The sequence below is a fragment of the Oreochromis aureus genome, linkage group 2 (assembly GCF_013358895.1).
Source record: "Oreochromis aureus strain Israel breed Guangdong linkage group 2, ZZ_aureus, whole genome shotgun sequence".
NCBI lineage: Eukaryota > Metazoa > Chordata > Actinopteri > Cichliformes > Cichlidae > Oreochromis > Oreochromis aureus.
The window spans coordinates 6,334,575-6,356,503 of NC_052943.1; the positions used below are offsets into that span (position 1 = coordinate 6,334,575).

Sequence of the window (21,929 nt, forward strand, 5' to 3'; positions counted from 1 at the left end):
TTTTTTAATTAAAGAACATAACCCCCCCCCATTAAATATTTGAATATATAGAGAGAATGAATATAGAATTTTTTTGTGCTATGATATAAACAGGCTATTGTCTGTCCAGAAGAGTAGCGACTTTTATTTTGACAAATGCAAATTTCCATTGTTTTGTTTTGTTTGTTTGTTTTTAATTCTTTAAGTGCTGCTGATATACTGTCAGTATAAGTTACATTAGTGTGCATTACATTAGTACATTGTACATTAGTGTATACAGTTCCATGGTACGGTTTCACATCTTTCTAAAACAGGAAATACTAGGTGTTACTGTTATAAGTACTGGGTGTTTTAATAACTGTATGTGATCTCTTTCCTGTTACTTCCTGTTTTGGTGGTTTTAGTGGTTTTTGGGGAGAAGTATATCAAAGTTAGATGTGACTGCTAATGGTAACATGTACTTTCCTCACACTATTACACAGGCACTGAGAGAACATGCACAAGATGTGTAACAGTTTATTTATTCACCACTGCAGATGCTTAGACCATGTACAGCAAAGACACCCTGTGATACTTACTGGAATGTGGCATTAGTCCATGGCATGTCTCAGTAAAAATAAACCGCTATTACTTAGTGAACTTTGATATAATGATATACTTATTATTTACTATAGTGACAAATGAAAAAAACAAATAAGTACAGTGATAACATATATCATTTTTCAGTGAAATACACTATACACATTCATTAAATGCCATCGTGTTTAGCAATAGAAGCAGCTCGACTCCCCTTTATAGCATCTCGTGCACTGTGTCTCCGGCTTACTCAGCAAAACAGGGTTTAAGGCAATCTATAACAAACACATTGTATTAGATGAATAATTAATCATTTTAATTTTAGATGATCTACACAAAACAGCTGTTTCATGTTAGTGTTTGCTTTCCTTTTACTCTTTTCCCCTTGAGAACATTAATATTGATGACATGAAGGGAGGCTGACCAAGCTCTCAGTCATTCTCTCACCACCACCACCACCTCTCTCTCTTCCCCTCCCTCTCTCTTATACCCACACCCTGGATGCAGGCAGGCGTCCACACACCGGCAGATTCACTCAGCTTCCTTGCCGCTCTCCTCTCTCCATCTCTCTATCGCTGTCCCTCCCTACTCTCTCCGCCGGTGGATTTTAGCCCACTGCTTCGTGGAACGTCGGTAAGAAAGATTCATCTCTTGGTATGCTCTTCATTTCTGTGTTTCTCTTTGGTTCTCATTTTTTACCAGGACTCAGACAAAGGATTGGGGTGTGGCTGGATGGGCAATGGCAGCAGAGAAAATGATGTAGAAAAAGGGATGTTGAGGACACTGATGGTCATAGTGATAAAGATACAATATTGCAAATTATTTGGGTTATTTGATTTAACAATGAATCGGAAATGGTGAGAATATCACTGCTGCAATTAATATTAATGCTAAGCTTAGTGTATATACATGTCGCGATAAAGAAATGACTCAGTGTGCCTTAAAAATTCTGGATGTGTGCCAAGCATATCTATTCCTTTGTCAAAGTGATTTTCCTAGGCCCCATTCAAATTCACACTAGTGAGGAGAATTTTGCTGTTGCTTGGTTTGCAAATGACTTGCTGCAGGCTTGTGGGCTTGTCATATCTCCACAGAAGACTATGACAGAGCAGCAGTTCAGACAGGCATGACTGGGCTAGACTGTGAAAGGCAGATTAGTCAGACCTGAGGCTAGCATAGGAATAAGACTGCAGTGGAGCCTGTGGAGCATTGCCTATATCCACTAGGCTGCAGGGGTGGATGCAGTAGGGTGAGAGAGAGAGAAAGAGAGAGAGATGATGCAGAGGGAGAGAACAAAGACTTTAGCCTTAGAGAGGTAAAATCAGGGACAAAGGAAAGAAAATACAGCTGGGTGAAAGCAAGCACATGCTGACTACATCTACATTTTTGAGAAGCCAATGTGAAGCTGTGTGGGAGGCAGCCACCACCCATGTTCATCCATGTGGATGTAGTCTGAGCAGCACATGTAGTAGCCACTCCCTTTATGTACAGTCGATTGCAAAGCTTATGCTAAAGGCTAGACAAAGCTTTTACAGATTTAATGGCTCCTATGATGAACTTTCAGATTGCTACAATGATTTTGATCACATTATGCTGCATTATCAATTTAAGGCTTGACAGGAAAGGTCAAATGTGTGTGCTCAGGTATCTTTCTCACCTTTGCCAGCCAAAATGTCTGACAAGCCTGACATGACCGAGATCGCTCGTTTCGACAAGACGAAGCTGAAGAAGACGGAGACAAAAGAGAAAAACCCTCTGCCCACCAAAGAGAGTGAGTGCTCGTTGTGAACTGTGTGTTTCTGATCACTGTTGAAGCCACAAAGGCTTCGTCGTCTGCAATCATTTGTTACTGTCAGTAGCTCCTCATCATCACTTCCTGTGCTATCGAGAGACCGCATTGTCAGCCAGCGGGAGCACTGAAGCAAACAGCTGCAATGTCATCACACAGTTATACACAGCAAAATCAAAAAGCAGCATCCTCTCACACGTTTACTGAACAAGAGCCTACCAACGGTTGTGTTTCTCTCTCTTCTTTTCTAGCCATTGAGCAAGAGAGGAAAGGCGATGCCACACCTTGATTCAAGCACACGAAGAAAAGAAGCTGAGATGCGGCAACAAAAAGCACTTTCTTTTGATTATCACAGTATTTGAATCTCTTTCATTGTCTTCAGAAATGGGTGCTCTTAAGCTCCCTAGGGTGCTGTAAGGGTATATGGCATCCTCACAAGGGGGCCTCTGTAACCAATATGAAAACTCCAGCCTGGGTGCCTGTCTTGTGCTGTTGGCGTATAGCTAACATGTCTCCAATGTTGCCAAACTGGGAAGTGGTGTAGTGATGTAGCACAGAGAGACAGGCAGGCATCCAGGCTATAGGGCTGGTGGGGAGTTGGTTATGGACATGGGAGTAATTGAAGTTAAATCATGTGGGATGTTTTCTTAATCAACTTTTTACTTTTATTTATGAAATAAAAATGAAGACATGGAACCAGTCAGTCCTGTGCATCTTGATGTCTCGTTTTTACATTTGTGCAAATGAAGACAATCACAAACACGGACACACACTGTATTTATGAGGCAAAGAAATAAAACAAATGACTCACACATTAAAATATACAAAAAAAAATTGTAATATAGTACTGGTGTACATTTTACCTACTAATGAATATTAGAGTGCTAATGTTAATGTGATTACAATAAACCAGCATAAGGTTTGGGATCACAAGACATAGCTCTAGTGGCTAATCAGGGCTATTCAGCCCAAGGTTTCATGGGGCCTTAAGCACAATTTGATTTCGAAGCCATCCCCCACAGAAGCGCTAGCGTTAACAATATATGGTCCATGCTTGATTTTTGGTGCTTTGAACGTCTAACAAAACCATTATCGTGGCTTATAGTGCGCTGGAAAGCACCATAGGCAGATGTTATTTTTTATGTTCCGAAATATTTCAGCAGAGCTTCTGAGGAAATATCTTAATCAAGCAGTAAAAGCAGGTTTAAAAAATTAAAACGTCAAGCTAACTGAGGTGTAACAATGCTGGAATGTAACAGCATATAGTCCAAAATAAGGCTGGTCTATAGAACAAAAGGCCTCTTTCATAATGGGACAATGGTAGTCAAATATTAAGGACATACTTTTTAAAATGATCATCGTTATTTAGGAACATAATCCAAACACAAAGACCACACATGTTCTCTGGGCTGTTATAACTGACTAGTAAGCTAAAGGTAGGCTGCTAACCATAATGCCTTTGGTTTACATACAATATAAACCAAGCTCACCTTACTTAAAGGCTCATTTTTGTTTTATATGATCAAAATTGATATTCCACGGATGAAATATATATATACGTATATATATATATCCGCTAGTTTTGTGTGACATTTAATGAGCGTGAGACTCCCCTGGTGGTGTGGAGGCCTCAAACAGCTGTGTAGCCTGTTTATGCCCTTATGCTGACTCTTGAAATGTTAAACATGAACTAATAAATTAAATAATAAATTAATCACACACACAAAACAATATTGAAAATAGAAATATAGTAATTGAGAAACTATTCAGAATAATTCTGAATTAGAAATTATTCATATTTGTTTATCACAATGGCTAACATTTCAGGCTACCTTGTCTTATTTGCTATTACTTGACTGATAGACAAAATAATTTGTCTTCAATAACAAACAATTATAATAATCATAACAATAATTCATTTAGCCTTTTTTAAAGAAAACGGGTGCTAACTATTCAGGGGTTCAGGCTCATGTAATAAATAGAACAGCTTTAGGTTTTATGGTGTTAGTCGGACTAAACCAATACAAATCTGTCAATCTTGGCTCTAGAATAGAATATAATTAATTGTTAGTTCAAAAGGTAAGCGCCAGATTTAAGTGAATGTTAGTACCAGTGGCTAAAAGAAACTAGTTTTCCTGAAAGCGCTTACTGACTCCATTTGAAGGATTTGGGAAATTAAGTGAGAAGTAACAAAAATATAAAACAAAAAAAAATACAAACTGTAGACTACATTTGAAGAAATAGTCACTAATAAATTAAAAAATATTTTTTTTTGACCATGTGGAGATAAAAATGTGTCTCCACATGGTCAAAAAATATCAGAAAGCTGATGTTCACTCTCAGCTTCCATTTGTAACAGTGTACAGAGGGATGATCTAATCAAGCACTGCGGTTTCAGTGTGAAAACTACCACAAACTAAATAACTTCAAAATGAAGAGAATTACGAGTGTAAGATTTTTACAGGAGACAGAAGACAACCCCTACAAACATTTCTTAGCAATGTTAAACACAGGTCTGATCATCAACGTCAGAATTCCCTGCAATAATGAGATCTGCAGCTTCATTTCAACTTTATTGAATTGCAGTTATGCTCTGGGACTGCTGTTTGGGACATGCCTCAGTTAGAAAACCCTGCTATGAAGGTTTGTTGCCATTGCACTTGATGATGCACACAGGAGTGTGACGCATTGATACAGCGAAACAGCCATACTCCTGTATGCAAAGATCATCCCTATTCTGACCATCATCCACAAGTTAGGACTTCCAAACCATGATTGTAGACATCAGCATTTTCACACGTCTGCTGCTGAGCTCGGTGAATCAACTAAAATTGCAGAAAAAGTCAGTCAACAAAGCTGACAGTTTTGTCAATGCATCCACAGTCGTAGTATATGTATGTATTGTTTTAACTGACAGCCTTTTGTCCTGTTGCAATGATTGTTTCATTTTAAATATTAAAGTTAAATGGAGCAGCTCACAGAAATAGCGCTAAATGGAAATGGGGGTGTTGTTGACCGTTACAATAGCACGTAATGATTTGTATTGTTAGATTTGATTGCATCACCTGCATCGGAAGAAAAAAGACCATAAAACTGAGTATGCTGTGAAAAATAATTTCATTCCCAATATTCCCAATATTCTTGTAAAGGCACTGGTTACAGCTATGTTTTGACTTCTAAATTGATGTTCAGAATTATTTAGTAAACATTACGGTGACAGCAAGAATGACCACTCTAAACTCACCCTAAACTCAATATCAGTGATTTATAACCCCAAATCTCCGCCTGTGGGTGTTGCTCCTGCCACCCTGCCTCCGCCTGTCAAACCTGTCACCTCCCGAGCTTTGATAGACCCATTTCTCGTACTTCACACTGCAAACCATTCACCAACGCTCACTGGTCTCGTGTGTCCGAAATGTGCCCTCTGCAATATTCCTTTAAAATGTCACCCGGTAAGCCAGGTGTTTTGTCCTGATCTGTAGTCCTGACAGTTTCGATACTTAAGTCGTCATGTAGACACGCCCAGATTGATTGTTTCTATCAGTAAACCCATTAATACGTTAAAGGGTCCCTATTGCCTTAAGCTGTTCTCTACTATTCTCAGCTTTTTGAGAGTAAGTCAGACCGGGGGTGGGGAGGGGAGCTGTAGGTTTCAGTCACGACCTTAGCTGATATCTAATTAGTGGGGATTATCGACACCTACACCTCTCCGCTTTTTGTGCAGGCTGAGTGAATTGTTGTTTTAAGGGATTTTGAGTGGCTTAAATGGGATCTGACAAGTCCGCTGACCAAGTCGCAAGTAAAAGTATGAAAAGACAGAAACTGGTGGTGATGATCCCTTGATGAGGGACATGATTATGTGGGCAAAAGCGAGAAAGCGAATCAGCGGGATTAAACTTGATCAGCCTGAAAGGATCATCCAATACTTAAGCCTACATACAATTTACAGTTTGTTTGTTTTTTAAATATTTGGTCAAAAGTCAAACTACACATATTATGTAATAAAATGACCTTGCAATGCTACATTTTAATTGTCACAGCCCTTACGTGTCTTATGTGTCTTTACTCGTGTAAATTCCAGACTGTTTTCGCACCAAGTTGTTTCCCAGGGAAACATCTATTATCCTATTATCACAACGGTGCCAATTTCGCCGATGTGTGAGGCGGTATTTACATGACTATATACTGTCACTCCTGAAAAGCTGTAAGGCTTTGTAGTACTCTGAGTCCCCGTGGGATACTGGTGCCATCTCCCAAATGTTTCAACTACACAACAAGCCTCGCGATTCAGCATTCAGAACAGAGTTCCAGTGATTTTATTTATATTATCTTTTAGCTAAGCTATCTTCTATTTGTGTGCACATTTGTGAACATCAACAATAATCATCACAATGAACCCAATTGAACATACAATGAACATACAGAGATTACTTTTGTGTGAATTATGATCTTCTATTAGTCTAAAATAATGCTTTTATTCTCAAATATCTCCAAGTCCGGGGAATTATTAGAAGACGGTTTTAATTACTCTATACGTAGTGCTCACATGGACTAACATATACTGACACATATACATATACTTTAAATCCATGCATATACTTTGTATTAATAATTACCATCAGAGCCTGGGAACAACAGGTGAATTCGTCTGCGTTGCTTCTTTGAAGTGCACTTATGCACCGACAGTTCCTATTTGTCCATGGGAAGCCCCAGCCAATGTCGTTGACGCATTTCACAGTAAAATGTTACTTGCTGGACAAATCTGTCTGTCAAAGGGGGCACGACCATATAAATATCATGAGCGCCGAGTAGGGCAACAAACTTCAGTCGCCTCCTTCTTTTCTTGGCGCTCACATCTGGAATACGTCACACTGGCCTCTGCTTGGAATACACACGCTATGCAACCAATGAATTTCTCTACAGTCTTGGTTCTGTTCCTGTGCTGTGTTTTTCAGCTGTCGTCTGCTTGGTATGCTTTTTTTTCTCTCGGGAAGAAAGTTTTAAATGCTATAGTTTCTATGGGTTTGCAATTGGCACAATAACTTACAGGTTTAACATGACTATCTTTGTTTTTTCCTCTACAGGACCATGAATAATTTCTTGATGACTGGACCTAAGGTAAATGATTTTAAGATTTTAAGAATGAGTGCTGCGTAAAAGCTGTTCCTTCCAGCCAGATTCTATGTATTTAGCACTGACATTAATATTCATAACTTCCTTTCCTTTCTCATCCAAGGCCTATCTGACCTATGCCAGCAGTGTGCAAGTGGGCGCACAGAGTGGGATACGAGAGTGTAAACGCCAATTCGCTTTGGAGAAGTGGAACTGTCCAGAGAACACGCGTTCCTTGTCCCCACATAACGGCCTGCGGAGTGGTAAGAACTCTTTTTGGATCATATCTATGGCAACCAAAATTAGTGTGGCCGTGTGGTCGTTCTTGTCAGCAATCTTGAAGCGCCTGTGCGTAAAGTGCCTTTCACGCACAGCACTAGAACTCATCAGTTACGCATTAATCGTGCCAAACTGGATATCCAAGTAAAACAACCCGGATTTCTTTCTTTGTTATTTATTTTAGCCACAAGGGAAACTTCTTTCGTCCATGCCATCAGCGCCGCCGGAGTGATGTACACACTCACTAAGAACTGTACAGCTGGGGATTTTGACAACTGCGGCTGTGATGACTCCAAAATTGGACAGCCAGGTAAACATGTATTCCATAGCATTCTATCCACGGTTACAGGAAGCGATCTGAAATTGGCTTGTATTCCTGCAGCGAAATAACGTCATGTGCTATTTTGTCTCAGGCGGTGCAGGGTGGATTTGGGGAGGATGCAGTGACAATGTGGCTTTTGGGGAGAAGATCTCAAAACAGTTTGTGGATGCGCTGGAAGATGGGCATGACTCGCGCGCAGCGGTCAACTTGCATAACAACGAGGCAGGCAGACTGGTAAGATTTGATCTTACTATTATTGACGTTTGTTTTATGTCACTAGTGTTCTGACACAGCTTAGTAAATGAAAAACGAGATCGTTGTTTTTGTTTGGCTTTGTGTTTATTTTTTGGTAAAACTTTTCTTCTCTCGCAGGCAATCAAAGCAACCATGAGGAAAGCCTGCAAATGTCACGGAGTATCTGGAAGCTGCACCATCCAAACCTGTTGGATGCAGATGGCCGATTTCAGAGAAGTGGGTAACTACTTGAAGATGAAGTACAAACATGCAAAGGAACTGGAAATGGACAAGAAAGCGGCGAGAGCAGGGAACAGCGCTGACAACCGAGACGCAGTCACGCACACTTTTTTGAGCGTCGCTACAACGGAACTCATTTACCTGGAGAGTTCTCCAAATTACTGCGTCAAGAACCAGACCCTCGGACTCCACGGTACAGAGGGACGGGAGTGCTTTAAGGAGGACAAGAACATGTCCCAGTGGGAGAAAAATAGCTGCCGCAGATTGTGCAATGAATGCGGCCTGAAAGTGGTGAAGAAGCGCACAGAGGTTTTCATCAGCTGCAACTGCAAATTTCACTGGTGTTGCACAGTCAAGTGTGAAAAATGCAAGCGAGTTGTAGCCAAATATTTTTGTGCGCACAAAAGTGGGAAGAAAAAGAACAAAAAAGGCAGGAACAGTGCGCATCAACAGTGACGGGGATCTCTTGCAAAAATTGAGCTCTTCACATTATTCGATAAATATGATTTTCATCATATTAATCAGTTTTATATTTACGAGCTACATCAGAATTTATTCTGCATCATGAGAATGTTATTTAAATTTTAGCTGAAGTCATTTAAAGCACCTTTCCCCCCCTTTAGTCTTGAATGGATTGTGTATAGGTCAAATTTCGTCTTGTGGACCAAAATCTCCAAGCATTGGAGCAACAGTCCCAGTGTTGGGAGTTCCGAGGATGTTTGTTCGCTGTTTATAAAGTGTGACTACTGAAATTGGTTTAATATTTAAAAGTCTACCTAATAATTATTTAAAATAATAAATATTTTTATACAATACACGTCACTGCCTCCTAGTTTGTCGGTGGTAAAATTCTGAGTCTTTCACTCTTATATGCGGATGCCTTGGTGTCATACAGTCTTTGGGAAGTAAATAAATTACTTCCTAATGCCAACCTTTGAAGTGCGAATAGGCGTCTCCTGAACCAGTCACCCAATCAGCTTTCTCGGGTCTCCAAGACAAAGAACAAGGTCCTCAGTCAAGTAAAGGACAAAGCTGCAGCACACGGGGTCAAAATACTTACATCTCTATAAGCGGGATAACGATAACGGGACAGATGAAGATGGCGCAATCAATTTTTTGGCTGCTGTTTGTTTCGTGTAGAATCAATCCTGGATACGCTTGGTAAGACATGTATACACTAGTTGCATGCATACTTTAAAATAAATGAACTCAAGACAGAATTATATGACTTTTATTATTATCATTATTATTATTGTTGTTCTCAGGGTCGCAAGCAATTTTCTGATGACGGGGTCAAAGGTATATATATCTACCTCTATTTGATTGCTTTTATTGTGGCAACATTTTTCAAATGTTTCATATTTCAAATGTAATAAAAACAAAATAAAGGAGAGACTGTCACTGCCTCTTCTGCAGGACTATCTCACCTACGCAAAGAGCGTGCAGGTGGGCACACAGATTGGAGTCGAGGAGTGCAAACGCCAGTTTGCCTGGGATCGATGGAACTGCCCCGACAGCGCAACCCAGCTTAAAGGACTGAAACGAGGTAGTTATTGTTTTTCTATTGAGCCTCAAGTTTTATTCGGCATTTCCAAACAAATGATTGGTTTTTGCCAGATTTTTCTGGCAAAAAGTAATTTCCAGTATTTCTACATGTTTTTTTATGTTTTAATAAAATCAATTAAAATATCTTTATAGAACTATTGTTACACTTGTTGCAATCTCTGCTACCCCCCTGGCCAGATCTGTCTTTAAAATACTCTTTTACCCGTGCTTGAATATGCACATGCACACCCCTGGATGTGGATCTGTATCTATTTTTCATGTTTTTGATGCTGATTTAGTTGGTGACCTTTGGACATGTTGACCTTTATACCACTTTATTTTTCTTTGTACCTTTGCAGTATGGCCCTAAATATCACGGAATTATAATAAAAACAATCCAACACGTACGTTATTAATGAATGCTGGTTATGTATTTTCCTATAAGAGGCTGTGGCAGTAGACCTTGTATGTTTCCTCTCATTCAGCCACCAGAGAAACGGCTTTCGTTCATGCTATCAGTTCAGCAGGGGTCATGTACACTCTGACCAGGAACTGCAGTCTTGGTGAACTCGAAAACTGTGGCTGCGATGGTCCAAAGAACGGAAAGCTTGGTGAGTAATCGTACGAGTTACCGCGCCATTTGTCAAAATCCCAGTTCTTAATTAATAATCTTTAAATATTCAAATCTGTGTCGTGCAGGCGGTCGCGGATGGTTGTGGGGTGGCTGCAGTGCTAACGTGGAGTTTGGAGAGAGGATTTCCAAAGAGTACGTGGATGCGGAAGAGACGGGTCAGGACTCTAGGGCTGCTGTCAACCTCCACAACAACGCGGCTGGCCGACTGGTGAGTTCTTCTCAAACGACACGCAACTCTATACTAATCCTTCATCACTCAGCTCTAAGGCATCAGCAGCCGTTAACAGAACCTTGTTTCCAACAGGCCGTAAAAGACACAATGACGCGTATCTGCAGATGCCACGGAATGTCTGAGAGCTGCAGTGTCAAAACCTGCTGGACACAGCTGTCCGATTTCAGAGCCGTGGGCAATTACTTGAGGATCAAGTACAGTCACGCTGAAAAACTGGACATCGACCAAAAGCGCATGAATGCCGGTAACAGCGCGGACATCCAAGGTGCCATCATGGACGCGCTCGGCAGCATCGCTCAGTCAGAGCTCATCTACCTACAGGACTCTCCAGACTACTGCAGAAAGAACGCCAGCTTGGGGGCGCACGGCACGGAGGGCAGGGAGTGTCTGCTGCACGGACAGGGCTTGACGCAAGGGGAAAGAAGGAGCTGCCGCAGGCTGTGTCACGAATGCGGCCTGAGAGTGGAAGAAAAGCGCACGGAGGTGATGAGTAGCTGTAACTGCAAATTCCACTGGTGCTGTAAGGTGCACTGCGAGGACTGCGCCCACGTTACAGTCAAACACGTGTGCGCCAGGAAGGACGGTGGGGATGGAAGACGAAGAGATCGTGGACCCAAATGAAAACGACTGGATTTGTTTATGGATTTGTCTGTTTGCACTTTCCCCATTTTCGTGTATAATATCCCACTGTCTATTTATTAAGAATTCTGTAATTAAAATAAAAATTTAAAAAAAGAACTTCTAAACATTTTTATCTACAATTTCAGTTTTGCTCTAGAAGAGGGCCATCAGAGTTTCTGACACCGCGCACGCGCATAATAAGAATCAACTGCATACATTTTAAAAGGGGGATTCCAGGGATAACATCGTGCAGCTTACACCACACCGAGGTGTCGATCCAGCGTTTATCCACCACCACTTTGATGTCAATGTGGATTGATTTTTATTCAGAGAGCAAAGAGCCTTTGAAAGACAAATTAGGGAAGCGCTTCCACCATTCAAGTTACAGGGTGTTTGGTTTGGTAATCGGCGACATCAATGCCCACGCTAGTCTTTGTCACATTCCAAATGGAATGCAAATGTATCTCAACACATTAAAGCTAAAGCCTGGTGTTTATTCGCTGTTACATGGATCTTGTATATGCAATCAGACACTTATATAAAAGCATGACTCACTTTTTTCCTGAAAAGCAAGATGATTTCTAATCTTATCATTTTCAAATAATTAGGTATTAGTATTAGATCTATCTCTCCACACTGGCTTGTCAGTGTTTAAAGGAGCCATTCATTTACTTCCTTCTCTCCTGTACCCCCTATATCTCCAAAACCTTGCCTCTCAGCTGGATGTGTCATAAATCTGCCACTGATTCCACTAAATGAGTGATGGCATGGATATTACCTTCTTCAGGGGGTCCATGGCTGGAGGGGAAGGCAGAGGGGGAGGGAATGTTAACAGTTATGGGTCTGGTGACAGGTCTGTTTCACTATCTTTATAGACCAGTTACTGTTGCACCAATAAAAACACAGAGATAAGTGAGAAATTCTGGCATGAATTATCAGACTATCTGGTGTCTCTACATCGTAAAGCCCCCGAGACCTGGGGCAAAATAGCAAATGCATTCCACTTACCGTATTCAGTTTTAACCCATGTTTGCAATGTGAAATTAGGCATGTCATATTAAATCTAAACACGAACACTGTGGCAAACAGTTACACAACTGTACAAATAAACAGACTACTGTTAGCTGATGTACTGTTTTGGGACAACATTGGGTTCTAACACAACCAAGGGTCAGAGAAGCATAACATCAAGTTAAATCCCTGGCTGCAGAAGCAAACAAGTAACACTCTCAGCGACCCGAAACGCTCCCTCCCACACTTCCCATTTGTCTGTTTCCCCTCTAGGGATGTCCCGTATTTCCCATGCTGTCCTGCTGTGCATTAATGAAGGTTTTGCCCCACTGGAGGCCCTCATGCTTTATCTCTGCTCTCTAGTGAATACATTACTGGTGCCATATTGTTCCCATATGATGCTCAGCTGTGCTTGGATCCACTCTAAAAGTGAGATGCCCCTGAGCAGACGCTGCATTTGACTTTTTTTTTTTTCTTTACCCACTCAGTTGCATTTATTTATCTTGCAGCAGTTTTTTGATTTTAGCATTTCAAACATTTTAGACTCAGTAAAGGAATCTTTTTTTAAGGAAGAACTTACATTGACCTATCACTTAGACAAAAGTGGTTCATCACTTTCTTTTTATTATTTATACCACATTTGGTGGCAGTTACATGTCACAGGGGTATGTTTCCAATTCAGGACAAAAGAAGAAAACACAGGTAGGGGGTTCTGCCACAAGGACCCCCCAGGGGAACTCGTGTATTCTCCCAGAGTGGCTCAGGGGGGTCTGAGCGTGATTGATCACCCCTTCTCACTGCTGCCCTCCTCTATCACCAGGGTGTGAGATACCAAGAGGTCTCACACAAGCTGCAGGTGGGGAAAAAAGACCGAACACAAATGGTAATAAAAGCTTACAAATACATATATATATATACATACATACATACATACATACATACATATATATATATATATATATATATATATATATATATATATATATATATATATATATATATATACATACATACATACATACATATATATATATATATATATATATATATATATATATATATATATATATATATATATATATATATATATATATACATATATATATATATATATATATATATATATATATATATATATATATATATATATATATATATATATATATATATATATATATATATATATATATATATATATATATATATATATATATATATATATATATATATATATATATATATATATATATATATATATATATATATATATATATATATATATATATATATATATATATATATATATATATATATATATATATATATATATATATATATATATATATATATATATATATATATACATATATATATATATATATATATATATATATATATATATATATATATATATATATATATATATACACATATATATATATATATATATATATATATATATATATGTATGTACATATACATATATATAGTTTGAGTTTGAGCAGACTTAACCATGTGTTAGACATGAAATCAACAGCCTCTGTGTTTAGAGATCGACCATTTGCAGTTCATGCATGCTCTATTCATAGCTTTCTGACCACAGAAGCCTTTTATTCTCTTACACAATAGGTGAGAGGGTAAAAAAAAAACACATGCATGCTTAAAGTGTGCTTAAGCAGGGGTAATTTTAGACTGATCATTTCACAGTGACGAGTAAGATGATGGCTGGCAAGTAAAGTCATTGTGTTTTCAAGTGCAAGTTATCATTCACGACAGACAAGAATGAATTTTTCTAACGTCCCCTCTAAAGCAGAGGTGATGGGATGGAATCCCCAAACTCTAGCGGACTACATGCGGAAGGTGAGTATTAAAACTGTGATTTGAAGGTGAAAGTAGAGATGTTTATACCTTCCAGTTACTGTAGTCTCTTGATTAACATTATTTAAGAACATCTGATGAGCAGGACTGCATAATTAGCAAAAACAAAAGCTCAGTTTTTATCCAAGAAAAATATATATTTCCTGCTTTTTCATTCACGCCTTGTTTTAGTTAGTAACACCTTATCTAAAAAGTAGATAAGGTGTTGATAATTAGCTTCACGCTAATTTAAGGAAAACACCAAACATACAAGAAAACTTGCATGGTTTAAAAGTGCTCACTCTCTTCTCAGCTTAAACTGTCAGGCTGTGACAGAGTAGTGACAAAGAGCAGCATAGATGGAGCACAGTTTATGGTAAGTATGTGTGTGTGTGTGTAACGCCTTTCATTTTTTATTATTCTGAAATCACAATAAATCTGGCTTTCTAACTTTCCATGTCATGTAGAATATGACAGAGTGTGACCTGCAAATGTTCCCCTGCCTCTTTGTCCCGTAAGTCTGACTGAAAGTGTATTTCTTATACTGACAAATTACCCATCAGTTAATATCTCTGAAGACATTAAAAGGTTCATCATATTGTTTGGTTGTATGTTTTTTTTTTTTGTATTGAGTATTTTGGACCCTAAATCAATAAATAATATAGTGATACTGATGTCTCTATGCTGCACCTTTATAGAATAATTACTAAGATAAAAACTGAAATCAACAAAGAAGAGCACAAGAAGGCTTCTAGTCACAAGTAAGCGTGTAAACTACATACACTATTTATATCTTCAGCTGACTCTAAAACAGTTGCTCACCGAACATCAAAGCTAAACCTGTCTGCTTTTTTTGTCCAGATCAAAACCACTGAAGTATCTGAAACAAGATAAAGGTCAGTTCAACCGTGTCTGTAACACTGTGCTACCATCTTTTGTAAGGCTTGACAGTCCTCTTTTTACAATTTATTTCACTACAGTATTTGTACAAGAAGAAGACGTTTGGGAATCTGATGAGTTTGTAAGTAAATATACTAGCCACTTCATTAGGCACACCTTGCTTGCTCGATGGACCCCCTTTTGTTTTCAGAATCACTTTAATATTTGTGGCATAGATTTATCAAAGTGCTGGAAAAATTCCTCAGAGATTTTAGTCCATGTTTACATGATGGCATTTTGCAGTTGTTGGTTCTGATTCTAATGGTTGAGTTTGAGAGGATCTGAGCGTTGTGACGTGGTGCAGCAGCCAAACTCGACGAGATGTTTTTCCAATCTTCTACTGCCCGACTTTGATGACCCTGTCTGAACTGTTGCCTCAGTTTCCTGTTCTTAGTTGACAGGAGTCGTCTTCTTCTCCTGCAGCCCACTGCTTCAATGTGCTGTGTGTTCAGGGATGCTCTTCTGCATAACTTGGTTGTATCGAATTACTGCTGAGTTACAGTTACCATTCTATCAGCTCAAAACAGAAAAGGCACCCTCCTCTGAACTCTGACATTCCACTTACTGCATATTTTCTCTTTTCCTGACCATTTTCTGTAAATCCTTTACACGGTTGTGAGGGAAAATCCCAAAGGTTCATCAGTTTCTGAACTACTCAGACAAGTCGCGAACAATCATGCCACATTCAGCAGGTGGCCTTCAAAATGTCTGCATGCCTAAATGCATTGCTGTAACGTGATTACCTGAGTTTTAACAAGCAGTTGTACATATGTACCTAACAAAGTGGCTATTGAGTGTTGATTGTATCAGCTTAATTACCCACCTAATACGTCATGTGAAAACTTTTAAAAAGTTGCTTTTGTCATGAGTTGCACTCATGCGCTCTGCTTGCATCACATGTCCGGGCTGCGGTAAGGACAATGAGAGCGATGATCCAATCTATGAGGGTCAAGAACACGAAGCAGAGAATTACAACTGCAGTGTAGTTGAGCAACAACCAGGACAGGACAAGACAAGCGAAGCAAAGTACAAGCAGCCTGCCGCTGGAGACCCAGCGAAGCCTCCAAGACCTCCCCGAGGGCCAAAACCTCCAGACTGTCAAAGAGGTAAAGGACAGCAATTCAGAATAATACTGTATAAAGAAATGCAGTTATATATGAAAGCATCTCAGTGCCTATATGAATTGGGGACACTTTCACAGAGATACTAGACTATATTAGACTTGTCTGTATGGGTAGAGCAGCCTTATTTTTGCTCAGAGATTAATCTGAGACAAGACTGACAAAAACAAAGACTAATTTCAAGCCAAACAAAACAGACACTTTACCCCCAGGCTGACTCAAGACTGTGGCGCCAATCAGTGACATTTGCTTTGACTAGTGTGACTCACCGGTAAGAAGAGGAATGGCTTCAAATTTGTGGTTTGCTAACATTATTATGCAGCTTTTTTTTGAGGCTGTAGCACTGAAAATGTAGCTCTGCGACAGGTTTCTGTGATGAGAATTTTATGCAGCATTTTATGCCTACCTACACTTTTCAATTTCTTCTGAGGTCTGACTATTTGATTTATTTATTATATTTTTTGGAAGTAGCTAATTCTCCTGCTCCTCCTTTACCTAGTATGCTTTGAAACCAGAACTGGCATTAATGTGTCCTGCATGTATGATAACATGTGCACAGAGCCTCTTCCTGATCCAGCACTCTCTCAAAGAACCTCCAAACCTCCACTGCCATCTACCCCAAGGGGGGATCACATCCTCCAAAGACCGTTAAAACCAGCAGGTAACAAAAATGTGTTGAATCAACAAGCTGAATTTACCAGTTATGATGAGTGTTGTACGCCAACTTCATTGAAAGATTTCCTTTTTTTTTTAATTTACAAGTGCCTGCCAGTGTGCACATAGACCGGAGCAAGAAGCCTGGATCATCCCAGAAAGACATTCCAAAAATAAGTATGCAGCCTACAACATGCTGGAATAGTTATAGCAGGTGTCCTGCAAAAGTGTTACGCTGTTGTCTCAATGTTTACCCTTTCTATTTCACACCATCAACAATGTCCACAAGAGGGCAGTGCTGTAAAGGATACTATCAGCAAATTTCATCATCCAAAGGTGCCTGTGCCTACTGATGTGTCCAATAGGTAGAACAGCCTGAACAATTTATGAGCATAAAAAGCCCTTCACTTTAATTCAGTGTAACTATTTAATAATTGTGTTTGTTGAATCTCTCCTCTTTCAGGCCAAGTAAATTAATTCCAGAACCTTCAATAGTGACACAATCTACTGAAGAATACAATTCGACACCAAGACTAAAAAAGGTTAAAAAATAAATAAATTTTAAAGCGTGTAAAGTTATTTATTTAAATGTGAGAAAACCCAATGGTCCAATTAAGGTTTTATTATAGATCATGAGCACTTTCTGAAAGGAAACAGCAGATCACAATGCTGTACAAAGAGAAAGAACAACAGAGATGCTTATATCTGCTATGAGAGCTCAAGAAACTGCCTTTTATTAACTAGCCTGACTAACTGAAACTGTCTTTGATAGCGCCACACTTACACTGACTGTTCTATCATGGTGCGCTCAGGGCTTGGATTCCAGCTGGTATGGAGGAAAGTTGACAAGACACCAAGCTGAAGCTGCTCTTCGGGAGGTCAACAAGGTTAGATGTTGCACCTTCTTGTTCTAAAGCAGACAGATAAACACACACACACATCTGAAATGTTACTGGATGCATAATGTGAATGTATGGGTTTGTGTATTTACACATATGTATCTTTAAGGATGGTGCCTTTGTGGTGAGGGACAGCTCTAAAGCCTCAGTCGAGCACCCCTTCACCCTGATGCTGCTGTATCAAGACAAGGTTTACAACATTAAGATCCGTCACCAAGGCAACGGCTACACTCTCGGCAGTGGCCTCAAAAACACCAAGGTAAACTGGAAGCAATGACAGCGTAATGTTACAAAAAAAAAAATCAACATGCTCGCTTAAAGTAAACTGATAAGTTCACATCTTGCGGCACGCCTCGGGGAATGTGTGATGCTAAGTTGTGCTGCACTGCGTCATTAGGTCCCTGTCATTTTTTGTGTGTGCTGTTTGTGCTTCAGAGTTTCCCTGGGGTGAAGGAGCTGATTACCCATCACACACACACCCCACTGCAGCTCATTGATGCCACAGACCAGAGTCATGAAGAGCATCCCCAGAGTTGTCTGCTGCACCCTACGGGACATTGACCAGCACTGACGACAAGCTTAATGTGCGTGTTCGCACCTTTCTCTGTGCTCATATATGCTAATCTGTGTGCATGCATGCATGCGTGGCCTATTCAAAATCTTTTTAAGAACATGTAAAGCAAATGTCACAATTTTCACTCTCAAAGGTCATTGTTATGTAATTCATCTTTGTGCTGCTCTCACTTGTATTTTTAGTAAACACAGAGTTTTTTTTTTTAACATGGGTCACAGTTTGTACACAAATGAGCACAGCATTACCTCCTTTATTCACACCTCTGAGGACTGCTGCTTCACTGCCTCTTGGATTTTTAGAGACGCCAACTTGTCAGGGTGGCCAACACAAACGATCAGATCACATTGTCTCTGATGGGTTCGCACTGCCAGCAGAAAGCAAATATCTTGTTTCACAGCTGTGTCAGTTCTATCAAATATTATTACACTTTAAAAACACACAGTCTGAATTTAAAAACAAAAAACAAAACATGCACTGACATATTAGCTTGCTTTCTCGTTTGTCTTGCTATTTCAAACAGCACTACTCTTTCAGTGTGACTGACAGCAACATACGTTTATGTGTCCCACATTTACAAAGCAACGTAATGCAAGCCAAATTAGTTGAATTTGAGAGGTGTGCTGATGGAAACATTTTTCCTTTATTTAGTACATCAGGACTTAGCAAGGTAGCTCAAGTAAGTCAAAAGATTTAGACCAAAAACTGAGTGAGATATGTATATGTAAAATTACCCCTGCATACAATCCAGCCAGAACTCAGGTTGTCCCCATGTGACACTTAATCAGTCAAACAATTATAGATACTCCTGATCTCAACTCATTATGTATATGAAGCACACCTGTCTACAGAATTAATGTCTTCCACCAAAATGGGCGAGGCCAAAGAACTATCAGAGGACATCAGGGACAATACTGGAGATTTGCACAAGGCTGGAATGGGCTACAAGACCATCAGCAATAAGCTTGGTGAAAAGATAACAACTATTGGTGTGACTATTTTACAATTAAAGAAATACATAATGAACATTAATCGAGGCTTTGCATTTATTTAGAAGTGAAACAATATTTTCCACTTAAGCGTCCAAAAATATTATACCTAAAACACTTTTACATTAAGTTGAGTACACCTTGTATGATTTGTTGTTGGGGATAACTTAATTCATTGCAAAAATGTACTATATCAAGACATAATTTTAGATCATTTATATAGATATATATAGATATATATAGATATAGATATATATATATATACATATTCGGGTCCAGGCTTTTAGATATTTAAGTGAGCAGATAAGAAAGTCACACTGATCTGACAGTTGCACAAAGCTGTCCCCCATGGCAAAAAAAAAAGGTAGCTGCATGCCTCACATCAAAGACCCTGATGGACAACCATGTGTAAAACCCTTCAGTTACTCCTATCTACCAATCAGCAGATCACAGTTTGACAGACATCATGTAGTATCACGCAGATCTGCACCACTGACACCGGCAAGCAAGGCTGGGCCAGCCCATAATGCCCTTGTAGTTATCACATTTCACATCTGGGAGAGGAGTTTCATCATCTGCTTTGCATATTTGCAAATTGATCAGCAACTCCACGTCAGTGGCAAAAATGGATGCTTTCTGACATTTTTGAAGTACTAAGTAAGGGAGTCAAACATACGTGCCAGACGATCCAAGGCCCTTGAAAGGGAATCTAGCTCTCTCATTATGTTTACCAGGTCAATGCAGGTGTTAGAGGTAGCTTCTTCTTCAACCTTCTTTGTGTTCTCCATCTGAAAATGAGGTTCATACACACAAAAAACAATTAGTCACCTATCAGCATAAACAAGGTAAATTAAATGTGACAGACAATCATGAATGGCAATCTTGTATTTCAGCTAAAAGTCATCCATAACAGTACAATTAAAACACATATTTTACTGTTTACATTTAGGATAGGGCTCCAAAAAACAAAGAAAAAAATGACAGAACACATTCTTATTTCAATTTTCATTAAATTTTTTTAATTAATTTAAAATCTTTGTAAAAAAAAAATTACACAGACCAGGGCAGTTTAATCGTCAGAAAACAAACATTACAGTCCATTCAAATGAATAATTAACCATCAAAATACAGTTTTAGTGCAAGTAGTCAGGACTAAACAAGGCATGAATGCCCACCTCCAGCTACTAAAAACAAACAGATCTGCTGGAATTTCAATGTTAACATTTAAAAGTTAAAACAGGTTAATTCTAGTGCGGTACTTGTGAACTCAAAACTCTTATAAGAAGCATCACATCTGAGAAAGTGTTGTGACAGCAGTCTCAGCATATTTGTCAATCTGTGACTCCTGGTCAGGGTCTCCGCAGACAGCAGCTCTACATTTGAGATAAGCTTCCTTCAGCTTTTGCATAGAGGCTCCCAGCTCCGGACTAGTCCGCAGTGCCACCATATCATAGGCCATCCAGGTCAGGTGCGCTGCGGGCAGACAGATAAGAAGAGAGTGACATTGCATGTTTCAGACATTTAATTTAGTTACGTCAGCTTCACGCCCAAGCTATCTGAGCTCATATTTACCTCTCTGTGACAGAGAGGTAAATATGCCACAATACAGTTAACGTCTCGTACCTGACATACTCTCAACGTCTTCAATCATCCTCTCCAATTCCTTGTTCATCTCCAACTTGTCGTCGTCGCTGATGCGTGGAAGGTCGGAGCGAGCGGACGAGTCGGCCATCCTGATTGCACACGTATTTTTATTTTATTTTTTAATCACATGCCCCTTTTCAAACTCCTCCGCATGAAAATAGCTAACGTTAGCTAACGCTAGGAACGAGCCTGTTACTGTTAGCAAGGTGATGTTAGGGTAGAAAAAAAGTTAGCAAAGTAGACTTATAAAACTAAGATGTTGTAACGTTTGTCGAGGCAGGCTAGTAAACTTGAGTTTACTCGCCGGAGTCTGAAGGTAATGTTCAAAACTTATAAACTTACCTTTAGAAAGTTTGTCGGCTGCTTTGGAAAATAAGGGTCTCGCGCTAATGTAAGAAAGCAAAAATAAACATGCGCATTGTCATGTCACAAACGCTCACTTTGAACCGTGATGAGGTTTTAATATCCTACACAGTAATGCACTATTTTAACACATGAATTGAATAAACCTATTGTAACAAAACCTGCTATCATGCGAATAGAGTGTAGGTGACTGTATTAGCCTTAAGGAAACAGTAATACAGGCTTCCATTGCTGAATCCAATAATATTTCAAGGAGGTAATATAGTCCCCTTAGAGTTATATAAACTGAATCTGCTTACAGCCCATTTTCCTCATTAC

The 21,929-nt window shown here is 39.3% G+C and overlaps 5 protein-coding genes and 1 long non-coding RNA gene across 8 annotated transcripts; 4 read left to right on the plus strand and 2 right to left on the minus strand.

Moving 5' to 3' along the window:
* The first annotated feature begins 1,042 nt into the window (after positions 1–1,042).
* On the plus strand, positions 1,043–3,047 carry tmsb2 (thymosin beta 2). 3 transcript variants are annotated; one of them, XM_031733326.2, is made up of 3 exons: positions 1,043–1,188; positions 2,200–2,326; positions 2,596–3,047. In XM_031733326.2, exons 1-3 carry the CDS (start codon positions 1,057–1,059, stop codon positions 2,631–2,633), a joined length of 297 nt encoding a protein of 98 aa, XP_031589186.2. In that variant the 5' UTR covers positions 1,043–1,056; the 3' UTR covers positions 2,634–3,047. The 3 variants fall into 3 exon arrangements, with proteins under 3 accessions (XP_031589186.2, XP_031589185.1, XP_039472074.1); XM_031733325.2 differs by having other exon boundaries at positions 1,051–1,188; positions 2,222–2,326; XM_039616140.1 differs by having other exon boundaries at positions 1,080–1,209; positions 2,222–2,326.
* Positions 3,048–7,242: 4,195 nt separating this feature from the next.
* LOC116315147 (protein Wnt-8a-like) lies at positions 7,243–8,987 on the plus strand. The gene is made up of 6 exons (XM_031733331.1): positions 7,243–7,313; positions 7,429–7,462; positions 7,581–7,719; positions 7,920–8,045; positions 8,149–8,291; positions 8,430–8,987. Exons 1-6 carry the CDS (start codon positions 7,243–7,245, stop codon positions 8,985–8,987), a joined length of 1,071 nt encoding a protein of 356 aa, XP_031589191.1.
* Positions 8,988–9,630: 643 nt separating this feature from the next.
* On the plus strand, positions 9,631–11,621 carry LOC116315145 (protein Wnt-8-like). The gene is made up of 6 exons (XM_031733330.2): positions 9,631–9,692; positions 9,797–9,830; positions 9,948–10,077; positions 10,562–10,687; positions 10,776–10,918; positions 11,015–11,621. Exons 1-6 carry the CDS (start codon positions 9,631–9,633, stop codon positions 11,561–11,563), a joined length of 1,044 nt encoding a protein of 347 aa, XP_031589190.1. The 3' UTR covers positions 11,564–11,621.
* Positions 11,622–13,178: 1,557 nt separating this feature from the next.
* LOC120441387 lies at positions 13,179–19,634 on the minus strand. Its single transcript, XR_005614043.1, has 5 exons — positions 19,350–19,634; positions 18,864–18,982; positions 17,930–18,055; positions 16,194–16,309; positions 13,179–13,424 (listed from the first exon to the last, which is right to left on the minus strand). It is a non-coding gene; the product is annotated as an uncharacterized LOC120441387 (long non-coding RNA).
* Positions 14,143–18,851, plus strand: lcp2b (lymphocyte cytosolic protein 2b). The gene is made up of 14 exons (XM_031733329.2): positions 14,143–14,434; positions 14,745–14,807; positions 14,899–14,945; positions 15,130–15,192; positions 15,293–15,327; positions 15,412–15,452; positions 16,287–16,476; positions 17,051–17,152; positions 17,254–17,322; positions 17,435–17,510; positions 17,609–17,687; positions 17,958–18,032; positions 18,154–18,303; positions 18,480–18,851. The coding sequence occupies exons 1-14, from the start codon at positions 14,357–14,359 to the stop codon at positions 18,603–18,605; spliced, it is 1,194 nt and encodes a 397-aa protein (XP_031589189.2). The 5' UTR covers positions 14,143–14,356; the 3' UTR covers positions 18,606–18,851.
* Positions 19,635–20,630: 996 nt separating the features above from the next.
* syce3 (synaptonemal complex central element protein 3) lies at positions 20,631–21,739 on the minus strand. The gene is made up of 3 exons (XM_031733347.2): positions 21,591–21,739; positions 21,228–21,337; positions 20,631–21,077 (listed from the first exon to the last, which is right to left on the minus strand). Exons 2-3 carry the CDS (start codon positions 21,334–21,336, stop codon positions 20,893–20,895), a joined length of 294 nt encoding a protein of 97 aa, XP_031589207.1. The 5' UTR covers position 21,337; positions 21,591–21,739; the 3' UTR covers positions 20,631–20,892.
* Between the last annotated feature and the right edge of the window lie 190 nt (positions 21,740–21,929).